At 37.8% G+C, this 27235-nt stretch overlaps 1 protein-coding gene across 5 annotated transcripts in view; it reads right to left on the minus strand.

The window, feature by feature from the left end:
• Spt-I (serine palmitoyltransferase subunit I) overlaps positions 1-22658 on the minus strand; it is a 275614-nt gene extending 252956 nt beyond the window's left edge. For 2 of the 5 annotated variants that reach the window (XM_090381899.1, XM_090381903.1), the window contains exons 1-3: positions 22552-22658; positions 21996-22065; positions 16747-16851 (exon numbers count right to left, since the gene is read on the minus strand). In XM_090381899.1, coding sequence (XP_090238025.1) covers positions 16747-16851; positions 21996-22043 — 153 coding nt within the window. In that variant the 5' untranslated portion in view covers positions 22044-22065; positions 22552-22658. Of the gene's footprint in view, positions 1-16746; positions 16852-21995; positions 22066-22284; positions 22344-22551 lie in introns of those variants that run through there. The other 3 variants (XM_090381900.1, XM_090381901.1, XM_090381902.1) reach the window with 3 other exon arrangements.
• Positions 22659-27235: the final 4577 nt, after the last annotated feature.

Here is a 27235-nt window from a genome sequence, read left to right on the forward strand (position 1 = left end):
CAGTATATATATATATATATATATATATATATATATATACAGATTCCATGGATACAAGAAACAAGGAAACTGAAATCAATGATAGACTGTATTTTTAAGCAGCAAACTGTGGGTCTGATCATTTTCTGGTGAAGCCTACATTGGTGTTCCTATGGATTTACCAAAAAGGAAAGAAAGAAAATAACTATGAACCCAAAAATAAACAAATCGATGATAACAGGCTTAATATTGAATCCTTAAAGGAGGAGAGTATTGCAGATCTCTATAGAAGACTAAACCAAGAATTAGATGACAGTTATGGAAAGAATACAAGTGACATTTATGAGGACTTAAAAACAACAGTAACAAAGACACTAAACACCTGGATGAATTCAGAATTAAAAGAATAAATAAAGGAAAAAAGGACGCATATGGCTTAGCTCTAAAAGTGATGAACTTTTAGAGCTAAGGAGAAAAGGAACATCTATAGGGAGAGAATAAGGACTAAGATTGACAAAGCAAAAAATGAGGCATGAGACAGAACTTGTGCAGAAGTAAACAGCAAGATAGGATGTGAGAGAGCTGCTGCAGTGCAGAAGGTGCTGAAGAGCTTGTGACAATCGCATAAACCAAAGGCTAATCTGGGTGTAATAAAATTAAAAGAATGGTGTATATATTATGAGGAGCTACTGAGTGAGAACAGGGAAGAATTTAGAGATAACAAAATTGAAAAAGGAAAAAATAAAAGATAAAGAGGAAGAAAGTGTTCAAAAAAAAGGGGAAAGAAGAAACTGCTCAAATTACAGAGGAATCTGTTTTTTAAATTCAATTTCAAAGCTTTTTAGTGGGATACTGAAAACTAAACTAGAGAAAGAAATGAGGATTCCGGAGGTTTGTTATTTGGTTTTTAGGAGCATTAGCAGCTAAGGCCATATTGCTCCGGGGATATGCGGTGGTCATTCCCTGACCTTTCCACATCCTCCGTATTTGGTGGTCATGGGCTTGAACCCCGGTCTAATCAAGAAGTGTGTGCTGCGCACTGTTGCTCCTGCCCACCTGGCTACGGAGGCACCAAGGATTTCGGAGGAGCAGTGTGGATTTACAGCTGGACGTTCTTGTATTGACCATCTATTTACAGTCAAGCAGATTCTGGAAAAATGCCAAGCTACTCGACAGGATATAGGATTAGTGTTTACTGACTTGGAAAAAGCTTATGACAGTGTCCAAAAGAAACAAGAAAGATGCCATGAAAAAAAATGTCAATACAACAGCAACCACTGTTTGACATAATTAGAAAAATGTACAAAAATAATGCTTGCTAAATTAAAGTTGGGTAAGAAATATTGAGGAAATTCAAAACATCAAAAGGCTTGCTAGAGGGGTGCTGTTTATCCTCCAGCTTATTCAAGTTGTACCTGGAAGTGATTCTGGAAGCTTGCTCCCAAAGATACAGATCAATGAGATTATCTGTGGATCAAAAAACATTCATCTTTCAAATCCTGTTTGCAAATGACCAGGTACTGATCACACAGGATGCTAACTATACATGCAGAAAGCTAAATATAAAATATGTGGTTTGAGAATAAACTTCAGTAAGACGGAATATATGAATTCAACAGGGGCCATTTTGAATATTAATGGCATGCCAACAAAGAATGTGAAACAGTTTAAAACTCTAGGAGCTTTAATTTGAAAGTGTCTGCAATTCTGCCCAGACACGATAGGAGGGAGTATATGATGAGAGCCTTGTCGATCAATTCGGCCCTGGAAAGATTGTGCAAGGCTCAAGGGGTAGAATTTTTTTCAGCCTGGACTGTACTTGTTAACAGGAGAGATTGCTTCTACAGGGATGGGATACACTTAAATAGAAAGGGTGCAAGAATATTTGCTGATGCTATCGAGGCAGTGTTAGGTGGGTCGGAAAACTGCTAGCTTGGGGGGAGACAAAGACCAATAGATTGACAGTAGCCACTGGCAGAGGTAAAAGAGATTCTTGCACTGCTTCTATTAGAATGAGAAGAAGCCTGAAAAACAAGATGCATGGTATTTCAGAGACTGCTGGGAGCCACTGCGCTACAAGTAAACACATGGGTTGTGTTAGGGTAGCTAAGAATAGAAACAGGTGCAGGTATACTTGTGTGTACACCAATGCTAGGAGTTTAGTAAATAAATTTGATGAATTTGAGGTTTTGCTCAAAACATCGAAGGCAGATATTGTTGGGATATCAGAGACGTGGTGTCACACAGATATAAGGGATGCAGAACTGCAATTTGGGGAGTACAACGTCTACAGAAAGGATAGACAGGATAGGAAGGGAGAAGGGGTTATGTTATTAGTTAAGAAACACATAAAAACCAAGGAAGTGAAGCCAGTCGACATCGCGGGACAGTGCAGTGTGGAGTCAGTTTGGTGTGACATAAACATTGGGAGATCAAAATTGAGAGTAGGAGTGTGCTATAGGCCTAATGACTCTGATGAGTATAATAAGGAACTGTACAGGGAAATAGAGTGGGCCAGTAAATCAGAGTGTCTTATAATGGGAGATTTTAATTTCCCAGATATTGACTGGAATTTGGGGGCTGGTTACTCACACACTAGCAGGACTTTTGTGGATTTATTGGATGATTGTTTTCTACATCAGCATGTTCGGGAGGCAACTAGAGGGAGTAATACTCTTGATTTGATTATCAGCAGTGATTCTTCATGCATTAAGAATCTGCAGATAAATGAACCACTAGGTGGCAGTGATCACAGTGTGCTGAAGTGGGATTTACTCAAAGAGGTAACTACCATTAGGGGTAAAGGGAAGGGTTATTGCTTCCGTAAAGGCGACTACGATGGACTGACAGTATTTAAATTCTATACAGTGAGACCAACTGATGATGTTACCAACAGCAAATTCAAAATGGGAAGCATTCAAAGAACTTATCTTGGAAGCTACTAGGCTTTACATACCAACTAAGAAATATTGTTCAAGGTTTAGGCCAAAATGGTTGTCAGATGAACTAATGAGGCATATGGCAGAGAAGAAAAATGCATGGGATACATACAAATTAACACATGACACAGAAGCCTATGATAGATACAAGTTGATATGCAACCAAGTTACAAAGGAGGTTAGGCAGGCGAAGGCAGATTACGAGAAATCCTTGGCAAGGGATGCAAAGAAAAACAGCAAAGAGTTCTTTACTTATGTAAACTCTAGAAGGAAGGGGATGAATCAGATTGGTCCACTTGATATTGATGGGTCAAGTGTTGATGATCCTGCTCAGGTAGCTAACAAACTAAATGAATATTTTGCATCGACATTCACACATGAGGAGTTATTCAGCAAGGGGAATGCCAGAGGTGTATTCAACTCTAGCAGTAAGCTACAGAATCTTGAAATAACTGGGAGTAAAGTGGAGGAGAAACTGTTGAAGATAAACACAAGAAAGGCACCCGGGGTGGATGGGATCTATCCAGTTATATTAAAGGAGGCAGCAAAGGAAGTAAGCAAACCCTTAGCCATAATTATGAGAGCTTCCTTGGACTCAGGGGAGGTACCCATAGACTGGAAATGTGCAAATGTGACCCCAATTCACAAAGGAGGATCAAAGGCTGACACAAGTAATTATAGACCTGTGAGCTTAACTTCTGTTCCAGGAAAATTAATGGAGGCACTGGTTAAAGAAGCACTGCAGGATCATTTAGACAAGACTTCAGTTATAGCTCAGACACAGCATGGTTTTGTTAAGGGGAAGTCTTACCTGACCAACTTGATTGGATACTATGATGCAGTCACAAAAGAACTGGATGCAGGGAATAACTTTGATATTATATACTTGGATCTTAGAAAGGCTTTTGATACTGTTGCACATGGAAGACTGCTACACAAATTGGAGCAGTGTGACATTGGAGGCAAATTGCTGCTATGGATAAAGGGGTGGTTGAGGGGGAGAAGACAGAGAGTGGTAATCAATGGACACTGCTCATCGTGGACTGATGTTATTAGTGGACTGATGTTATTAGTGGAGTCCCTCAAGGCTCAGTGTTGGGTCCATTATTGTTTTCTGTATTTATAAATGATATTGATGATGGTATATCGGGCTTAATGTCCAAGTTTGCAGACGATACAAAGGTTGGCAGGGTTGTCAAGGACACTACTGACACTATGCTGCTGCAACAGGATCTGGAAAGGTTGAGCAGATGGGCTGAGAGGTGGCAAATGAAGTTTAACATTGATAAATGTAAAGTACTACACATGGGAAACAGCAACCCCAGAGCAACGTATCAACTCTGTGGTACTACACTGACAGTGGTAGAGAATGAAAGGGACTTGGGGGTGGTTGTGCAGGCAGATATGAAGTTCTCTGAGCAGTGCAGACGGGCTGCAAGAGTAGCTCATGGAGTATTGTCAATGATATACAGGAATTTTTCCAGCAGGGATAAGGAGGTGATTATTCCATTGTATAAGGCGATGGTCAGGCCACACCTAGAGTACTGTATACAGGTCTGGAGGCCTCATTTCAAGAAGGATGTAGAGCTGCTGGAACGAGTACAGAGAAGGGCAACAAGATTAGTGAATGGAACAAAGGGGTGCTTTTACGAAGAAAGGCTTAAGTTTTGCAAATTACAGTGTCTGGAGACTAGGCACCAGCGAGGTGATCTGATAGAGGTGTATAAAGCCTTGAATGGTTTAAGCATGCTCAATGCTGATGGGATTCTTCCTCTAGCTCAGAAAAATCACCTGAGAGGGCATAAATTCAAACTGAGGAAAGACAGATGTAGGATAGACGTGCGGAAATTTGCCTTTAGCCAGCGGGTGGTTGGTTGGTGGAACAGACTTCCATCCCTTGTGGTGGAGGTTGATAGCCTAAATAAGTTTAAGGCTCAGCTGGACAGGTATTTTGAACGAACAGAGGGGTGAAGTGGAAGTGGGTTTTTTTTTTTTTTTTTTTTTGGCTGATGCTGCATAAGCTTGCTTTCTTGCATCAAATGCCTCTACTAATGCTAATGCTAGTGCAGATGGATGGCTTATCTGAAGATGAGATTGCAAGAATTAATGAGGGAAGAAAGGTCTTGGGAATACTGAACCCAGTATTATGGAGCAATAATATTCTACAAAAAACCAAACGATTAATATATAATGCAATTTTCCAGAGGAAAGGCAAAAGAAGAAATTACTAGCTGTTGAGATGGATTTTTGGAGATCAGCCCGAAGATTAAGGAAAGAGTAAGGAAGGAAGAAATAAGAAAAGAAATGGACGTTAAAAAAAACATCATAGACAGAAAAGCCTAGAATGGTATGGACACGTTATGAGAATGGGGGAAGAGAGGCTACAAAAAAAAAAAAAAAGCAATGGAATAGATACACTCTAGAAGGAAACAGAGCATGGATGAAGGGAGTGAGAGTGGCTATGAAAAAGAGGAAATTGAAGAACGAGGACTGCAAGGACAGAAAAGAGTAGAGAAACAAAATTAAAATGTAACAAAAAAAAAAAAAAAAGAAGTCAGATCGAGGATAACTGTTGATACAATGGAGAAATTCAAGAAGGGATAGCCAAGCAAATGATTACCATTACAGGGTAAGAAAAATGGCCAGACCATTCAGAAACTACACCAGGCAAGAAAAATGTAGCACATCAGCCTTTGGTGGATAAGTCAAAAACCTATTTACCTCCATTGCATATTAAGCTAGTTTTGATAAAAATATTTGTGAAAGCAATGGACAAAAAAAGAGAAGGAATTTCCTGTTCAAAGCAAAAATTCCTTTTTATCTCAGCCTCATCAGTGAGGCTGAGTTAAAAGGAAATTTTTGTGGGTCCTCCAATCAAACTGCTATTCCAAGATGAGAAATTCACTAAAAAAATTAAACAGAAATAAGAGCCTGGAAGGTATTCAAAAACATCTGCTGGAACATCTGCTTTTTAGGCAATGAGAAATCACCAAATTACAGTGAAATTGTGGATGAGCTAATTTTAGCATACAGAGAGGCCCAACTCTTTGTACACTAAACATCAACATGCTTGAATGACAACATGTTGTTAAAGTTTCATTTCTTACATTCTCATTAGACTTTTTTTTCTCGAAAACTTGGGATTTGTCTCTGATAAACACGGTGAAAGGTTTCACAAAGATATTTCTCAAATGGAAAAAATTTATGACAACATGTTGTTAAAGTTTCATTTCTTACATTCTCATTAGACTTTTTTTCTCGAAAACTTGGGATTTGTCTCTGATAAACACGGTGAAAGGTTTCACAAAGATATTTCTCAAATGGAAAAAATTTATGGGAAAATAGAGCCAAAATATGTTGGCAGACTACTGTTGTAATCTCATACAGGAGACACTTATAAAAGCAATTACACAGCAATTATAAAAGGCAAAAAATGAAAAAAGTAAGTGTTTTGTTATCAGATAAACATTTTTGTAATTAGAATAAAGTTAATAGACCCATTGTTCAATATTTACTACTGTATGTAACATTTTCTTAAAATATATGAAACCTTTTTTTTTTTTTTTACTAGAAGCTTAGTTTTTGACTTTAATTCCTTAAAATTGGTGAGTGTTATAGCAATATGGTTGCCGTATTTGAATTCAGCAATATCAAATCTACAAAAATCATCCTGAATTTTAACAGGGAGTGAAAAAAAAATGTTATTTTTTTTGCTGACCAGTGTTATCTGTTTATACAATGTTGCAATTATAAAACACATTCAATTCAATAAAATTATGCCAAAATAATTGCACAATACAATACATGTACATTACAGTATGTAAGCACAGCACTTCAACCAAAGAAAGCATAAATACTAAGGCACTTCCTTTCCTCCATACACATGTCACAAATGTTGCTATTGGCTGAAATGCTATCACTGCATCGATTCACATTATCCACGTGGTCCAGGCATCACATAAGTGATATTTGTGAACCTTATAACAACATGAAGAGTTCATCATAAAGCAAGTTGGTTGTGCTGTGGTCCCATTGTAAAGCAGAGTCCAGTGTATTTTCTGTTGAGTAATCTACTACATTTTTCCCCTGAAAATGAATGGCGAGTGATTATGTATGAAGGATTTTAGTGCATTCTTTGCATTCCAAAAATTAATATTATATCAATGTGAACTAGAAGTATTTTAAACTAAATGTTATTTGGCAGAAACTAAAAAACAAAAGTTTCCTACAACCACCACAGACACCAAAAAAAGGCCCAGTAAGAAGTAAAGATTTTTTAATATTAATTGCATTTCGTTCACTGTAATTATAGGTATTTTCTTTGTATTGCATTTAAACCTATTTATTTCCTATCTCTTATTTGTTCATATCCCATTCACATTAAAATGAAAAGGCTTTTTTCTAATGTGTGCATAGCAAACATTAGAAACCTGCATTTGTAATAGCTCATTACAGGTTTATAGTTCTTTTGCAAATATCAATAAAGTATTTATTGTGAACTAGTACACTTAATAAAGGATCAAAGATTAATATTTTTTATTTATTTAAAAATTTATAGCTGACATGAAAAGCAGATTTAATATAGTTGAGAGAACTACCATTTAGCAGATAGGAGTAAGTCTCATTTTAATATAATAAGAACTGCTCTTCTTGGGCTAATGTTATTAGCAGAGTCCATAAAGTTCAATGCCAGCCCCATTTTTGTTTTCTATGTTTATTAATGATATGAAGGCATATCAAGCTTAATGACTAAGTTTGCAAATAATATACCAAGGTTGACAGGGTGATTAATGATAATAATCAATAATATGCAGAAAAATTAAGCAGATGGGCAGAAGTGGCACTGTGGTACACACACTCAGGGCAGTGGAGTGTGAAAAAGACCTGGGGATAATTGTGCAATTAGTATGAAGTTTTCTGAGTAGCGCAAACAGGCTGCTAGGACAGTTTGTGACGCGGTGTCAATCGTACAGTAAAACCTCCTTAATTTGAAGGAACCAAAATTCATGCATTTCTATTTAAATGGGTTTGAAATATACATACAAGTTTAGAACACATCGGTATTAATTCATTGCAATCTAGCATTATTTTCACTCTCTTTCCCATGCAGTTCAGCTCTTACAATATAAAAAAAAAAAAAAAAACGACTAGTTGAAATGGCAACTTTAGGAGAGAATTAACTCAATACGCACTGTTCACATTTCTGGCCTTCAGGCAATTAGTGCTGCTGCTGCTGCGCAAATTAAGAGAGCTAAAGGGATTACCATTCTACAACTCAGTGGTACCTGGTAAAACCTAATATGATGTTAAAATATTATTTATTTATTGAGTTTACATAAGCTAATACAGGCAGTTCCCACTTTACGAGTTTTCGCTTTAAGATTTCCCAGGTTTACAAGTTTTTTTTTTTTTTCCAAGTATCAACAAAATCGAAAATATGAACATTAATTGCAATAAATAAATGCTGAACATTCATAAATACAGGGCATTTCAACTACGTACATAGCTATGCAATACAGTACTATTGTGCGTACATTTTGTTTGTTCAGGCAGAAGAAATCATCTCGTCTGCTTGCACTCAGTAACATAAAGCAGTTAACACACTGATGTTACATGACCCATCGTGAAATTTATAAAGAAAAGAGAACTGTTTTAGGAAAAAAAAAAAAAACTTGAAGCATTTCTGAAAAAGAAGACGACTTCAACAAACCAACAACCAGCACTGGGCCACCAATGAGTGATGAACCATCGAAGAGTGTGCATTTAGTCAATGATGAAGAAGAATAAACATTCATTAACATTTGTATGACATAAATAATTTCTTTATTATTATAATTTGCTTGATTTTAAAGGATATGTTTTCATTTCTCATTTCTTTGGATAAATAAATCATTGTTTAAGCATAAACTATTGTTTTGTTGACCTTTATTTATTTAACACTACTATGGACATGTTATGAGAATGGGGGAAGAGAGGCTACCAAAAAAAGCGATGGAGTGGATACCCCTTAGAAGGAAATTTCATTGTTGAGGTCATAATCCCCATTTTTAACATTACATCTATGGAAAATAAATTCCCGCTTTACGAATGTGCACTAGGAACGAATCTGATAGAGGTGTCCTGTATAGCCGACGTGGAACTACCTGTATATAAAACAGACAGAACAGTTTAAAAGTTCTAAGCAATATTTCTTTCTGGAAGAAAATATTCACAAAACATCCAGATAATCAAATATTTTTTTTACTTTAGACCACTTACTTTGAATTCCTTTCTTTTGACCTTTTGCAGGTGGGCAGAGATGCAACATCCATAATATCTCCAGAAATCCATTCCTGCTAAATACATTCTTGAAAAATTTAATTTTGTCTGTTAATTTTGCAGACCAATACTTCTTTATAGCAGTTTTTTTTTTTTTCATTTAGTCACATGTTGATGATAACACCAAAAAAACTCCTTTTATATTCATTTTCATTTAGTGAAACTGAACCATCACACCATATGGAACAGTTGGAAACTATTATTTGTAAGTTTCCTTTTTTCCCCCTTCAGTTTCTTCAGAAAGGGCTAAGAATTTCTCAATTTCACTATCAGAAAAGCCAAGGTAAAATTTTACAACTGTAATTGAACACATATTTTTAAAACTCTAACTACTCATGCTAGGCTCCTGCTCGGCTGTTCTAAAGTAACATCACACTAGTCACTAGTTCCTAGCATACACAGTTCAGTGCTATGACAGTTTTTAGAATAAGCAGCAGTGCTAGAACAGAGAAGAGTCATCCTTTTCTGCATGTGTTACAAGTATTAAACAGCAAATATCCCAAATTATGGATACTTTCTCTTTATAAGGTATGTGCACTTATACATAATGCACAATACAGTACCTATTTTAATGTACAGCTCACATACATCAAGCTGCACAACTCTATGGTAGCAAACCTAAATCCCACCCCCCTCTGAAGTACATTTATCATTTTCTTCAAATTGAGTGCATACATTTGGACAGCTGAATATGCACAGTACCTGTGTTGAAGAAAAAATCATTAATGAAACAAAATGCTCATGCATTTTGCATCATTAGTGATCCTTGTATTTGTTTTTTTTCCTTTCCCATGGTATAAATAATAAATTTCCTTTCCCCATGGTATAAATTTGGTCCTTGAGGTTGTCAGACATTCTCTCAGATAGGCCAGACAAGCTGTACTTGCTACCTGGGAGTCTAAAACGCTGATGGAACTGATATTCGGGTGACACTCAAGTCAAGTGGACCCAATTTCGGCAAAGGGGTGCTCTTACGAAGAAAGGCTTAAGTTTTGCGAATTACAGTGTCTGGAGACTAGGCACCAGCGAGGTGATCTGATAGAGGTGTACAAAGCCTTGAATGGTTTGAGCATGCTCAATGCTGATGGGATTCTTCCTATTGCTCAGAATAATCACCTGAGAGGGCATAAATTCAAATTGAGGAAAGACAGATGTAGGATAGATGTGCGGAAATTTGCCTTTAGCCAGCGGGTGGTTGGTAGGTGGAACACACTTCCATCCCTTGTCGTGGAAATTGATAGCCTAAATAAGTTTAAGGCTCAGGTGGACAGGTATTTCGAACGAACAGAGGGGTGAAGTGGAAGTGATTATTTTTTATTTATTTATTTTACTTTATTTTATTTTTTTTTTTGGCTGATGCTGCATAAGCTTGCTTTCTTGCATCAAATGCCTCTAATAATGCTAATGCTAAAAGTCCGGATGGTCTGTGACAGCCATATCCTCTGCTTGCACCTTCATGATGGTGGGACTGTTAGTAATCCTGGATATAACCTCCATGCACAAATACATGGTGGGTGACCACCAGGTGCGAACCAACGTAAGCAGAGGTCGAGGTGTGGCGCCCACACCACATGGAGGAATGCTGCCCTCTATGTTACCAGGCAGTACTAGGTGGTAGATGACTCATCAACCGATGCAATACCACCACTTTGCTTATTGGAGGCTTGAAGTGGTGGAACCCATGTTTAGTCTCTAGAGCTAAGTTCCGGTCAACCCTTCCTTATCTCTTCCATCATGCAGTATGATTGATGACTTTTGAGGTTATGATGAACGTCGTGGCGAGATCCAATATTCCTTACATTTCGAGGATACAGCTCTAAAACGGTGTTCGCAGGCCGGCCGCTAGTTAGTACACTGGACCAAACCTATTGGTAACTCTCTAGGAGGCTACCGGATCAGCTAGTGTATAATCTTGATAACTCTACTCTGCCAGATAGTGACTGGAGGGAGTCCGAGTAGTGTGTATGCGGGGAGCATTGTCGAGGCCACATTATGTCAAGGATCTGGGTATATTCTTACCATGTGTACACCATATCCAAAAATTTCATTACTTCATACAGCAAGTCCCACCCACATTTTCTTACTATTGAATACACCATGAACTGTCAAACTAATAGAGCAAGCTTATCTGTGAAAAGATCTAAACCTCCCAAGCATTTCCTAATTCATTTCACAAATATATGTGGTCTCAATTCTAATCTCAACGATGTCCATTTCCACTTGCAGTCTGCCAAACCTCATGTACTTTTTCTGACAGAATTTCAGTTATCGGTTGATTCAAATACTGCTCATCTCAGTTGCCCAAATTATTCGCTGTATGATTCCTTTCACCTCAAAGGTGGTACTTGTGCATATGTCCGTTCTGATATTCCCTGTCAGAGACTTGACAATTTGGAATCTCCTCTCTTTGATCTTCTCTGGCTTAAAATCTCTCTCTACTTCATTGTGTGAAATTCATCTGTTGTCTCTACCGTTCTCCCAACTCCACTAATCACTTGGAGCTCTTTGACTTCCTCTCTTTGCAACTTGACTTTCTCCAGTCCAGCTTTCCTAACAGTGAGGTAATTTTTCTTGGTGATTTTAATGTTCACAACTCCAGCTGGCTTCCGTTTTCTAGTCATACCAACCCAGATGGTCGAGATGCTGAGGGTTTTGCAATTACTAATGACCTTACACAGATTGTTCATTTACCTACAAGAATACCGGACAATCCTAATCATACAGCCAATACGCTTGATCTTTTTCTCACAAACAACCCTTCTAAGTACACGGTCGATGTGAGAGGTCCTTTAGGCACTTCAGATCATAACTTGGTGATTGTCTCTTCTCCAATGGAACCTTTATCTCATGGCTATTCCCAGCCTTGTGTTGTTTGGCATTACAAGAATGCAAAATGGAATGACCTGCGAGAGTTCTTTTCCTTGGTCGGATTACTGTTTCAAAACTTCTGATGTCAACGTTTGCTCAGATCGTGTCAGTGAAATTATTCTTGCAGGAATGGAATCCTTTATCCCACACTCTACTTTAAAATCTCGTCCTTTAAATAAACCTTGGTTTTCCAATAAATGTGCTAAGGCTGTTCATCAAGAGAAGAATGTTGCATATCATAATTGGCTTGTTTCTAATTCTCCAGTTTCATTTTCTGCCTACACCAAAGCTCGCAACAATTGTAAAGCAGTTTTTAATCAGTCCAAACTAGAGTTTGAACAGGCTAAGAGTAGAAAACTTGCTTCTTGCCCTAATGGTAGCCAAGCATTCTGGTCTCTTGCCAAAGCTATTGGCCGCAACTTTTGCCCATCTCTGCTCCCACCCCTGTCCAAACCAGATGGTTCTGTTGTCACTTCACCCAAGGATAAATCTGACCTGCTAGCATCCCATTTTTCTTCCAACTCATGTATTAATGATCTTGGTAAAACACCTCCCACTATCCCCAACACGCTCCATTCAATGCCTCCTGTGGTATTCCGCCAAAAGGATGTCAGAAGGATTTTGATGAATCTTGATGTCAAGAAAGCTCCAGGTCCCGATGGTATTTCTCCACTTGTTCTCAAAATCTGTGCTCCTGAACTTACTCCTATTCTCTGCCCCCTTTTTTCACTTTCTTATTCCAAAGGTGTTTTTCCTTCTGCTTTGAAAATTTGCTCATATCCAGCCAGTTCCTGAAAAGGGTGACAAATCCCTCCCATCCAATTATCGTCCCATTGCAATTACTTCTACTCTTTCTGAAGTAATGGAGAAAGCAATTAACCGCCAACTCTTAAACTACCTAGAAACCTTCCGTTTGATCAACGATCGCCAGAATGGATTCCGTTAGTATCGATCCACTGGTGATATTCTGGCTTATATTACCCATTTATGGACTAACTCAATGGAAAGGTTCGGTGAAACACAAGCAGTTGCTCTTGACATCTCAAAGGCTTTAAAACCTTGTTTGGCATAAAGGTCTTCTAAACAAGCTTCCATCTTATGGTTTGCCAACTGTTTTTAGTAATTGGTTATCCAGTTTTCTCTTTGATCGCTCACTGAGGGTGATGGTAGATGGCTCTCTGTCTTCTAACTTCTCCACTAATGCTGGTGTCCCCCAAGGTTCAGTTCTTTCTCCCACTCTTTTCCTCTTGTATATTAATGACCTTCTTCCATTGACTGGAAATCCTATCCATAGTTTTGCCGATGACAGCACATTGCATTCCACTTTCCATTTTGAGAAACCTTGTCCTGCTCGATCAGCTTCAACTTCTCGAAAATCTGCTACCAATTCCTTAAATGCCAATCTTCAGGTAATTCTCCAGTGAGGCAAAGACAACTTAGTTGATTTCAACCCTTCTAAAACTCAGTCTTGTCTTATATCTCGCAAAAAAGGTTTCTTCTGCTCCTATGCTTATCTTTAGTGACACTCCAATTTCTAGGCAAAATGATATATCTCTTTTGGGAATTACCCTGACTTCTAATCTCTCTTGGCACAAGCACATTACAAATATTGCTTCCTGTGCATCTAAAAAACTTGGCTTTCTCTTTCGCTCTCGGCGTCACTTTTCTTCCAAAGAGCTGCTCACTCTGTATAAATCGCAAATTCTGCCCAGCCATGGAATATTGTTCCCACATCTGGGGTGGTGCCCCCAAAACCTCTCTCAGGCTTCTTGATTCCATTCAGAAGAGGGCAGTTAGGTTAATTAATGATTCATCTATAACAGAGTCTCTCCACTCACCATGGGCACCTCCGTAGCCCAGGTGGGCAGGAGCAGCAGTGCATAGCACAAGCTTCTTGATTAGACCAGGGTTTGAGCCCATGACCATCAAATATGGAGGATGCGGAAAGGTCAGGGAATGACCACTGCATATCCCCGGAGCAATATGGCCTTAGTTGCTAATGCTCCTAAAAACCAAATAACAACAACAACCACTCACTGTCTCAGACGTATTGTTTCTGCTGCATGCCTCTTCTACACTACTTCCATGGGCACTGTTCTTCTGAATTGGCTTCTATAATTCACTCTCTCTTTCAAAACAGTCCAAACACGTGCCGCCACCAGCCAACATCCATTTACTGTCCAACTTCAAACTCACAGAACCAACTTTTCATCTTCCTCGTTTATTCATTCAACTGCCGTTTTCTGGAACAACCTTCCTTCATACGTATTTCCTGAAAATTACAGTCTACAAAAGTTCAAGTCCAATGTCAACAAATATTTTCTTTCATCTTCTCAATCTCCAACCCAAGCACAGTACTATGTACTATATGTTCCAATACCTCTCGTGTTTGGGGTTTACATAAAAAAAAAATAATAATAAAATAAACTGGATTACCTGTGCACCCATAATGCAACTTACAAGTATTATGGAATTCTCGGTGATCTTGCATGTAATCCTTGGGGAAGTGAATAGAAAAAAAAAAAATTCGAATGTGCCACATCCTGTATAATGATACGAAATTTTGCAAGACAATAACAAATTTTCAAATTATACAAGCTGTTCACAAGTTTTCAGATCCAATTCAGCCTTCACATTTTGTTCTAGACTTATTTTGAATAATCCATACTAAAATGCATATAAAACCCAATATCACTGGTCACAAAACTGTAGTGACTTCGAAAAACAACACAGTTCCAATAATCTAATATCAAATTAATGAGATGTACTGTACACTGAAAGGACAGAATTCATGGGATACCTGGTTCCAGCAACATGAATTGTCACCCATCTCACTAGTGGATGAACCCACCGCTTGGCAGGTATACAAGTACACTGCATCATTGCATTCACGTAGACAATAATTCAATGTCAGTATGAATAAACATCATTGGTTAACCGACTTTGAAAGCGGGATGATAGTGGGTGCCCGACGCATGGGTCACTCTATCCAGGAGGTGGTACAGAAATTGCACTATCTCCGTTCGACAGTATCAAGAGTACATTGGGAATACACCATTTCTGGAATAACATCTCATCACGGCCGGCACTGTGGGCAGAGAAAGGTGGTGGATGAATGTAGGCGTTGACATCTGTCTCACATTGTTTCAGCCAAGCGGAGAGCAACAGCGGCATAAATCACCACTGACTTCAACGAGGGAGGTGCAAGAAACGTCTCCACAAAGACCATCACTAGCCGCCGACCCACCAAAGTCCTATTGCTAACACCACAACACAGGACTCTACGCCTCAACTGGGTGAAAGAACATCAGCACTGGACCTTGGATGACTGGAGACGGGTCTCCTGGTCCGATGAGTCCAGTTTCCTGCTATTTCGAGAGAATGGAAGGTGAGTATCTGGTGGAAACTGCACAAAGTTATACACCTGTCATGTCAACAAGGAACTGTCCAGGCAGGTGGACAGTCAGTAATGGTCTGGGGTATGTTCAACTGGACCACGTTGGGACCTCTGGCATGTCTAGAAGCATCTCTGAATGGTCCAGGTTACATGTCCATCCTTGCAATCCATCTGCATCCCTTCATGGTCATCATGCACCCACAGGGCAATGGACTCTTCTAGCAGGACAATGCACCTCCCCACAGAGTCGTGGCGACTAGAATATGGTTCGAAAAGCACTTTGCAGATTTTGCCACCATGGAATGGCCTCCCCATTCACTGGACATGAACCCTGTGGAGTCTTTGGGATACTGTGGACCTTTCCACAGTATCCCAAAGCTTGAATGGAAAGGTCCATTCAAGCTTTGGGTACTCCACCCAGAAATGCAACAGAATTATGGACAGCGATGCAGCAAACATGGATGGAAATACTGGTGGAACGTTTTCATAAACTAGCGAACTCAATACCTCGTCGTGTGACTGTCCTTATCCAGGCAAAAAGTGGGCCTGCTCGTTACTAGGTAGGTATCCCATGTTTCTGTGACCATGAAATATTTTCCAAAGGGTTCTTGAAGTCTCATTTCAAGAAGGATGTAGAGCTATAACAGATGCAGAGAAGAGCAACGAGATTAGTGTGAGGAAAAAAAGGGTGTTCTTACCAGAAAAGGCTTTGGTTCTGCAAACTGTAGTGTCTGGAGATAGGTACCTGCAAGGAGATATGTTTCAGGTGTTTAAGGTTTGAATGGATTGAGTAAGCTCAATGCTAATAGAATCCTTCCTCTTGCTCAGACTACACACACGAGAGCATAAATTCATATTGAGGAAGGATGATTGCAGAGTAGATGTGTGGAAATTTGTCTTCAACAGGCAAGTAGTTGAGTGTTGGAAAAAGTCTTCCGTCTGGTGTTGGCGTTGTCCTCCCACTTCTACAACTGAACGTCGTAGAAGTGGGAGGGCACTAGACAAACTTCTTTTATTTTTAATGGTGGAAGCATGAACATCATTCTTGAGTACAGACAGTACTTAACTCTTGAAATATGTAATCTGATAATTGAATGTACCAGATTACAACACAATACATTACCTAACTTATTATAATTGACATCCAAAATTAAATTTATCCAAATTAGATTTTTAAACAAATATTTATAGAATTGCTATTTTACAGCAAAAACAATTCTGCATGAATATTTATTAAGGACCTACCTTTTCAGTAAGTTCAGTGCGCTCTGGCTTATAACTTTTGTGAAACAGTAACCATAGTACCCACATTAATAAAAATCCTTCCAATGCTAAATGGTATGGTGGGGCCTACAGATGATAATTCAATATTAATTAGCTACAACAGCAATAACAAAAAATTCAATATGCTTATAAAAAAAACACAGAAATTATAAAGTGCTGTATTGTTAGTCATGCAATATAAAACATTATTATGAAATACATTTTATTTCATAATAAACTATATAGTATAAAAGATTATCACGAAAAGTATTACTTCATGACTTAATAAACATCACAATGTGTTCAAAAAAGATCATATTAATGCAGGATATATTAATTTTTTATTTATACTAACATTAATAATTTCTTTATTAATACCAATAAAGAAAGGGCATTATAGGGTTGGACAATGATGGAGCAAGAGAGTGACAGGATTCTGTGACTCAAATTATCTGGCTGAATGACCGATTCAAGTCATCAATAACCTAATAATTCAAATCACTGAACAGAAATATAGCCACCTGACCATATCTGTATTATTGATATGAATTGTACATACCAATAGTATGTACAATTCATAAGTATGTACAACAAAATGGCCATATTCAGCTACAAACATCATCTAATTTTACAAAATCTATTTACAAATCCAACTTGATTTGGTAGGAATATGATAGCAATGTTCATCTTTTCCAAACAGAACATTTTAAAGCAGACAGCACCATTGAAATAGAACTGTATTAAGCCTCTTTTGAAAATCTACTAAATTGGTGGAAATAAAATAAAAAAATCATTCATTCCATGCTTTTAAATTAGTCCAAAGCAAATTTTCCATAAATGCAATTTCAGTTTCAAATGAGATGATTTTCTTGAAAGAGTTACTGACAGTCACTGAAAAGTATACCAGACTGACAAGTGACAAAATCTTTAAAATTATGTTTCTTAATTCTAATATAAACTTTTTATAGGCATAAATGCCATCCTTCCACATGATTTACTGTACGAAGACCAAAATTAGCATGATGATTCAGCAATGATGGCGGAAAGTGAGCAGTGGGTCCAATCCAATTTGTTTCGAAGCATTTCATAAGCTCTTCACACTTTTCATATGAAGGATGTTCTCAAATGATTCCTTCCCAAGCTTCCTCTATTCATTTAGAGAAACAAATGCCAATCCTACCATTGACTTCACTAACTTTCTGACAATTTGTTCCTCGATGTATGCCAATTGTAATCCTAAATGTTCTACTTCTACCAAATTGTTTGACTGTAATGAAATAAACAGCCCTTAATAACTGCATCAGAAAACGTTTCTTCTGTGGATCTGATGACAGCACTTCGGTAATCAACTTGGAATTTTGTTAGTTGAAACATTGTCCCGATTTGTAATGCTACTTGCTTAGGACAACTGACGGTAGCACCCCCCCCCTTACCATTGGTATGCGATTAGGGCAGGTCACCATTATGGCAAGTGTTCATTAGGGCAAATGACCATTAGTGCTTCTGAGATTAGAGCATATGAATTAGAGAAAGTGAGACTAAACCTATGCATATAGCCTAAGTATTCAGTGGTAATTCATTATTTTTATTAGATAATACAGTAGTTCTAATCTCTGTAATCCCCACAGAACAACAGTCTTAGCACTAAGCCAAAATGTTAATCCATGCTGCGAGATAGGTCAAGAAATAGATGGTGCAGGTTCGAATGCCTTCCAGTATGGGTATTGCAAATTGTCTAATATTTTAAAATATGAGATATAAACAGCGTGATATAATTTCAGCAGCTAAGTTACCTGAAAAACGAAATACCTGCTACTGTAAGTACTATACTATGAACTAGTACATATAAATTTGGTACCTGCAGTACTTTTTTGAAGTCCAGCCAGCCTATTTTTTCTCTGGCTTTATAGGGTTCACTACCCTCAGAGAAATATTCAGACAGTTTTGGATTTTTGATATTCTTTTTTTTTTATGAAAACCTCAAACACGAAAGGTATCAAAACCTATAGTATTTAGTACTGTGCATGGGTTAAAGGAGAAGTATGGGGGGAGGGGGATGCCGGAAACTTTGCTCTAGAGACTAAACATGGGTTTACCAACTTCAAGCCTCCAATAAGCAAAGTGGTGGTATTTCACCAGTTGATAAAAGTCATCTACCACCTGCAAAAAGATAGAACTGTTGGAGATGGTTTGGAGAAGGGTGACCATATTAGTGATGAATGCAAAATGATGCACACATCAAGAGTGGCTTAAGAGGCGCAAGTTTCAAATTTTGACAAGATATCTAAAGAGAGATCTGATTGAAGTATATAGGGCGCTGAAGAGGTTGAGTGAATTAAACGAGGAAGGTCTATTCTCCATCACAGCTGACACAAGAACCAAGGGATACAAATATAAAATCTCAGGGATTAACAGAATACTGGATCTCATGAAGTTCGCTTACAGGCCATGGGTTTTCAAATACTGGATTACACTGACTCCCAAGGATATGGCAGAGGCAATTAGTCTGGCTAAATTCAAAGCAGAATTAGATTGTTACCTTTTGGGAATGGGAATAGTAGGAATAGTTTTTTGTTTTATTATTTTATATTATTACTTTTATTTATTTTTTTTAGCTGATACAGAAAAAGTCCAATTACTTGCATCATTTGATCTTACTAATACAGTCCATTCCGGTTATTTGGGACACATCGGGACTAGTGCATTTTGGCCCGATTAAGCGGCTGCCCCAATTATCCGAAGTTTCACGTAAATAGTTAAAAATACAATGTAACCCCCCTTTACAATTGGTTCACTGTACAATCAAATCACGTTACGATGGAGTCACCATAGTAAAGTACAGTTCACTATACGACGTGCAGTAAACGCTGATCATTGTGATCATGTTTGTGAATTGAATTTTAATTCTATTAAACAGCGATTCTAATTAGCGAAAATAGGAGGAATTTGTTAAGGGAAAGTCTTGTCTGACAAATTTGATTGGTTATTATGATGTGGTCACAAAGGAACTGGATGCAAAAAATAATTTTGATATCATATACTTGGATTTCAGGAAAGCTTTTGACACTGTTGCGCATGGAAGACTACTGTACAAATTGGAGCAGAATGGTATTAAGGGTAAGTTGCTACAATGGATAAAAGGATCGTTAAGTGGGAGAAGACAGAGGGTGGTAATCAATGGGTGCTGCTCTTCGTGGACTAATGTTATTAGTGGAGTCCCACAGGGTTCGGTGTTGGGTCCACTGTTGTTTTGTATATTTATCAATGATATTGATGAAGGTATATCAGGCTTAATGTCGAAGTTTGCAGATGACACGAAGGTTGGCAGGGTTGTTAATGACAGTAATGGCAGTGTGCTACTGCAACAGGATCTAGATAATTTGGGCAGATGGGCTAAGAAGTGGCAACTGAAGTTTAACCTTGACAAATGCAAAGTACTGCATATGGGTAGAAGTAACCCCAGAGAAACGTACCAACTGTGTGGTACTACACTTAAGGTGGTAGAAAATGAAAAAGACCTGGGAGTAATTGTGCAGTCAGATATGAAGTTTTCTGAGCAATGTAGACAGGCTGCTAGGGCAGGTCATGGGGTTTTGTCAATGATATATAGGAATTTTGCTAGCAGGGAAAAGGAGGTGATTGTCCCTCTGTATAAGGCAATGGTCAGGCCACGCCTTGAGTACTGCGTACAGGTCTGGAGGCCTCATTTTAGGAAGGATGTAGATTTGCTTGAGCGTGTACAGAGAAGAGCAACACGATTGGTGAGGGGAATGAAGGGATCCTCTTACCAAGAGAGGCTTAAGTTCTGCAAATTGCAGTGGCTGGAGACTAGGCACCTGCGCGGTGATCTGATTGAGGTCTATAAGGCCTTGAATGGGTTGAGCACGCTGAATTCTGATGGGATCCTCCCACTTGTTCAGAATACGAACCTACGGGGACATAAGTTCAAATTAAGAAAGGATAGATGTAGAATAGATGTGCGGAAATTTGCCTTTAGCCAGCGGGTGGTTAATTGCTGGAACAAACTTCCATCTGTCGTTGTGGAAGTTGATAGGTTAAATAAATTTAAGGAGGAACTGGACAGGCAATTGGAGGGTATGGTGTGATTTTTTTTTTTTTTTTTGGCTGATGCTGCATAAGCTCCTACACTTGCTTTCTTGCATCAAGTGCCACTACTACTACTACTACTATTATCCACAGGCTATAAGAGCAAAGATATATTAAGCACAAATTTACCCTTTATTACCTTACCAATTAAAAAATCAAATGATACGTGAAAATCGGAAGAATATACGTGATAATCGGAATAATTAATACGTACTGTAATGTGTACATATGAACTAGTTGACGTTTCTGTTCACTGACATTCTAATAAAATGGAAACTTGAAATGTTTCCATTTCAATATACTATTAATTATGAGAAATAATATTTTTATTTGGAGTTTGTCAGATACTTGGTGTGATGGAGTTTATTAGATGCCAAACATTTGACATTAATGAGGAGCCAGACAAGTCATGGTGTCTATGTTTCTTGCACTCAATTTCCATGTCATCACTGCAGCATCAATGAAGGCTGTCTAATACTGCTGTGTGCTATGGTTTCATCAGCTTTGCAGAAACTAAATGCAAACTTATACAAAACACATATGGAGTTTGTGTTTCAATTCGGGGGATAAAGGTTGAATCCTTGAAAATCTAAGGTAAAAACATTATTATTGGTTTCTGCTTATTTATTGTTTGTCTTATATTTTGTATCAGTAACTGAGTTTTGCATATTAATAGAACACTGTCTTCAATTTATTAAAAAAAAGGGGCTAAAAATGAACATTTGTAAACAAATAAAAAACAAATAAGTTTCATGAATGACACTGAAACATTTCTGTTCCATTTAACAAAGTTAAGGGAGCAGTAGATACTTTATTAAGGGAGATGAATAAATAATGTGGATAGTTTTTTTGTTTTTTTTTTGGATGATGTTGTATAAGCTTACTTCCATCACTTCAAATACTAATACTAAAACCACAATATCATTTTTGCATATTTTATTGAAAAACATTTAAAAGCAGAGTTCTGAGAAAAATCGGCAGGTGGAGGAAATTGGTTGTCATTTTTGAACTCCTGTACACAATTATGAAACATAATTAGCTTAATCAAAAAACCATGTATAATTAACATATCACATCACCTATTTACATGATATAAATTAAAAGATATGATGTACAGTACTTACGTTGACAAATGCTTCGTACATATCGCACAACTCCCAGGTCGACTCCATTACAAAATTTGAGCTTACACTACTGGCAAAAAAAAAAAAAAAAAAAAAAAAATTACACTTATTATTCGATTTCCTGTGAATAAAAAGTTCACAATATTAGAAAAAAAAAGGAAAAAGAAAGAAACAATAAGATTTAAAAAAAGGTTTTGTAAGAGTATGAAATGTATAAATATATAGTTCTACATTGTATTATAAGACATTCTACATAGTTCTAAACAGTGATTAGTTTAAATTGAAATACCTGTAAAGGCAAGGCAACCATAACTTAAAAACCCGAATGTGGTAACAATAAATGAGTATTAAAACGACTACACAATTTAAGTAACAAGTATAAGTTTGAACAACAGCATCAGTAATAATCGCAAGAAATAAATGTGCCGACATCAACCAAAACAGAGTTTAGAACGGATACGTAAGCCTGAATTATTCATTAATTAAGTACAATGCTAAAACAGATAGGAATAAATGAATTCTTTATTACTATATTTCATTTATTATTTTAACGTACAGCAAAATAGGTTAATCTTTATTATACGGTATACAGTTACACCAATTGGGCCAAGCCGTGAATGAAGTGATTTGCAAGCAAACTTCCTCTACCGTAGTACTCTGTGCATTGACAGTGAATGACTGTTTATTCCCTTTTCGCTTAGATTAACCTGGAAATCGGTGTTTGATAATTACCACAAATGAAAGTCTATTAAAAAAAAAAAAAAAAAGGTTATGTTACTTCATACGACTATTCCGGAGGGAGTCAATAAAAAAAAAAAAAAACACTAATAATGTGTTTTTTTCACCTTGAATACCTCCCGAATAGTCATACAAACTAACCTCAGCTTTTTATTTTACTAGCCCTCGCGATTGGCATAGTCAGTAGGATCGCCGTCCTCCCCACACTGGGTGGAAAAGACCTAAGTTAGAGTCTCGTCGATAACGGGAAGAATATTATTGGGCCTTTCTCACAACGTGGCTGAGGTAGTCGGTCTCAGTCAGCGAATGTCGCATGGTTTCTTCTCCCGGAATCTCTGGTTTTTCCTCCAGCAAACAGAAAATAAAATCAAAAAACGCAATTTACAGACAATATACACGAGCAATATGCCCTTAGGCCTTAGTCGCTGATGCTCTAAAACCCTAGTACCACTACTCCAACATTTATTTTACTAAACTTTCATTTCGAATCCAGTTTTTTTTTTTTTTTAACAAACTAGCCTTTTTTTTTTCTTTCAGTGCACTTTCATTTCAAATCGTGTTTTTTTCCCCCCGCTTCAATCTCTTCCGAATAGCCGTAATTTAATCAAATTCTTTTTTTTTTTTTTTTTTTCTAAATTTACAAACTGACCTAAACAGATGACGTATGCTAAACGTTAACGATAATAAAACGCGATTCGAAATTAAAGTCTACTAAAAAATAATAAAAGTTAGGTTAGTTGTAAGGTAGTAGCAACACAAACCTAACCAATGGTCTGAGGAAAAATCCGCGGATGAATGGACACTTGGAATCATACAACCGATTCACAAGAAAAGTGATAAACTGCTTTGTTCTAACTATAGAGGTACTTCTCTTGGGCATATTACTCAGTGTAACTTACAAGGTGTTGTCCGGAGTTATTATAACAGATTAAAATTAGTAAGGGCACATGATGCAAGAAAGCAAGTTTACATAGCATCAGCCAAAAAAAAAAAAAAAACTTTCTAATTTCACCCATCCACTAGCTCCAATTGTTTGTCTAGTTCTGCCTTGAATCCGTTTAAGCTATCAACTTCTACAACGACAGGTGGAAGTTTGTTCCAGCAATCATCCACACGCTGGCTAAAGGCAAACTTCCGCACATCTATCCCACAACTGTCTTTCCAAATTTGAATTTATTCCCTCTCAGGCGATTATCCTGAGCAAGAGGAAGAATCTCATCAGCATTGAGCATGCTCAAATCATTCAAGGCTTTATACACCTCAATCAGATCACCTCGCAGGTGCCTAGTCACCAGACACTGTAATTTTCAAAACTTAAGCCTTTCTTCGTAAGCGCAACCCTTTGTTCCATTCACTACTCTTGTTGCCCTTTTCTGCACTCGCACCAGCAGCCCTACAGCCTTCCTAAAATGAGGCCTCCAGACTTGTATACAGTATTCAGATTGGCAGCATATTCAGAGAAAATCATTAGAGAATATCAGTGTGGTTACAGGTCAAATCGCTCAACAACTGACCAGATTTTCATTTTAAGGCAGATAGCGAAAAAAGAATTTGAGTACAATATAAACTTATATAGCCTATATGTAGATTTCAAACAAGCTTTTGATTGCCTAAACAGAAAAGAAAAGATTATTTGATCTCCTTCTCTTGGGCATACCTACTAATGTTGTGCTCATAAAAGCAACCCTAGCTGGCTAGTCTAAAGCACTGATGAGAACTGAAAACGGGATGACAACTCTCTTTGACATTAACACTGGTAATAGACAAGGCGATGCACTCTCTGCTTGTTATTTAACTTGATTTTGGGGACGTCTGTCAGCAAATTAGAAGTGATTGTACATATAAGTACAAAGACAGTGCAGGCCTGGGCATATGTTAATGATGTTGCTATTATCAGTAGGACTAAAGAAGCACTGCAGAAAACATTAACCAGTCTGGACAGTGAAGCAAAAAGAAGACTCAGAATAAACGAAGTGAAATCAAAATATATGGAAGTCCGGAGAACAGCAAATAACCTTGAAAATTTAGGAACTAGAGGCTTCTCGGTTGAGCATGTTCAGAATTTTACCTAAAGGTTCGCAAATAGATCTGTCCAAATCTATTATTAATGAAATTACGTCCCGGATCCTGAGTGCAAACAAATGTTTTTATGCACGTATAAAACTATTGAACTCCAGATTATTGAACAGACTTATAAAATTAAGAATATGCAATAGCCTCATTAGACCAGTTGTGACATATGATTGTGAACCTTGGACATTGACGAAGAAATATGAGAAGTTTTTGAGAGGGTTCAAGACTAGAATTTTACGAAACGTTTTTTCGCCCGTACAAGATGTTGATAGATCCTGGAGGATCAGAATGAACGACGAACTTGACCATCTTATTCAGGGTGCAAGCATTGTTAGATTTGTGAACAGCCAGAGACTTGCCTGGTTGGAACATGTTATGAGAATGGATAATAGTAGAACAACTACGATTATAACGAAATGGTTTTTGATTTTGATTTTTTTTTTTTTTTTGATTTGGTAGTTGTTGGCGCATCGGCTTCTGTGGCCATATTGCACCTCCCAAGGTTTTTGCAGTACTTTGATCCAAGCCCGAGGCGGGAATCGAACCCACGACCTTTGGGTTGCCCGGCAGGTACTTTACCCACTCGGCTAGCCCGGTCGGCTAACGAAATGGAAACCAACAGAGAGGAAGCGAGAGGATGACCACGAAAAAGATGTAATGGTGACATACAAAAGAACTTAAACACCATTAGAATAAGAAGTTGGAGAAGTTTGACTTCTGGGAGGCCTTATTGGTAAAGTGATACAAATGCTTATGGTACATTGTGAGGAGGCTAAGACCCATCCTGGGTTATAACGCCAGAAGAAGAAGTAAGACTATTCGGGAAGGATTCAGGCGGGAGAAAAAATTAATCGTGTGCTTCGTTTTTCCCATTTAAATCTTCCCGAATAGGCTAATAACGTAACCTAACCTTTTCTTTTGCTAGACTTTCATTTGTGGTCATTAGCAGCCTAGCTAACAGAGGATATATACTTCCAAGTTAATCTGAACAAAAAGCAATAAACTTAGACGCGTGCATGGGGAGCTGTGCTTGAAAATAATCTATACTCTTGTCACTGCTCGGTACAACCGATATAACTGAATACCGTGTACTAAAGGTTACCATCAAAATATACTAATATTATTATTGCTCTTATATTATTTCTTCCTGATTGGGGGTTCCACCTCATGACGGGTATTACTACCAAATACACAGGGTGGTTGTTGTTATGTCTGGTGTTACTGTTGGTCGAGGAACTCTCTGACTATCCTACTGGTGTTCAGGATTGCGACTTTCTGGAATTCCTTGTAGGTGTTTGCTGGGAGACCTATTGCTCCTAGACTGTTATGTAGGGTCTTTGGCACCATACCTGTAGTTGACACGATGATCGGGATGGTCGTTATTGTTGCATATGCCACATCTTTTTGATCTCCTGTCTGAGGTTCGTGTACTTATTGTGAACGCAGTGTTTATTGACTTTGAGGGGGCTTTTGACACGGTATGGTGGAAGAGTGCCCTTGTGTCACTGCGCTTTTTTTTTATGAAAACCCCAAACACGAAAGGTATCTAAACCTATAGTACTTAGTACCGTGCATGGGTTGAAGGAGAAGTATGGGGGGAGGGAGATGCCGGAAACTTTGTTCTAGAGACTAAACATGGGTTTCACCACTTCAAGCCTCCAATAAGCAAAGTGGTGATAATTCACCGGTTTGGGAAGATGTGACAAATATACTTATAGAATCATCAGGTCCTACTTCCAAGACAGATCCATCAGAATTTGTGCAAAACACCTAGTGTATTCAGCTACCGTTTCCAGAGGATGCCCTCAGGGGTCGGTACTGGGGCCTCTCCTCTGGAACGCAGTCTTAGATCAGTGGATGACAAAATACCACGAGGAGGCTATGAAAATCGCTTACGCCGACGACTTAGTAATTGCTGTAGAGGGCCTTTCGAGGAAGATACTCGAGGAAAAACTGCAAATTATATTAAATGATCTATTTGTATGGACCAAACTTAACAAACTAAAAATATCACCAACAAAAACCAAATTTATGACTTTCAAAGCTTATTTTAACTGTAATCGACCTCCTACGATCTTGATAGACAACTCTCAAATCCCATATGTATCCCAAAACATATGTATCCCATTTAGGCATCCTAATCGATGATAAATTAAGCTTTCTGCCACATGTATGTAAACTTAGAGATAAAATAAGGAATTTTACTGTTTCAATAATAAGAATATCAATGAAAGAATGGGGACTTAGTAAAAGGATCTTGTTTTTATATTATAAAACAATATTTCTGCCAATAGTCTCATTTGGTATCACATAGTCATAACGGTTAAAATGAAAATAAAACTTATTTCTCTTCAAAGATCCATGTTATTATCTGTTTTAAATTTCCCTGGAACTGTATCAAACAACGCATTACAAGTCTTAGCAGGAAC

The sequence above is a fragment of the Mastigoproctus giganteus genome, chromosome 9, assembly GCF_048544385.1.
Source record: "Mastigoproctus giganteus isolate SK-2022 chromosome 9, ASM4854438v1, whole genome shotgun sequence".
Classification (NCBI taxonomy): Eukaryota; Metazoa; Arthropoda; class Arachnida; order Uropygi; family Thelyphonidae; genus Mastigoproctus; species Mastigoproctus giganteus.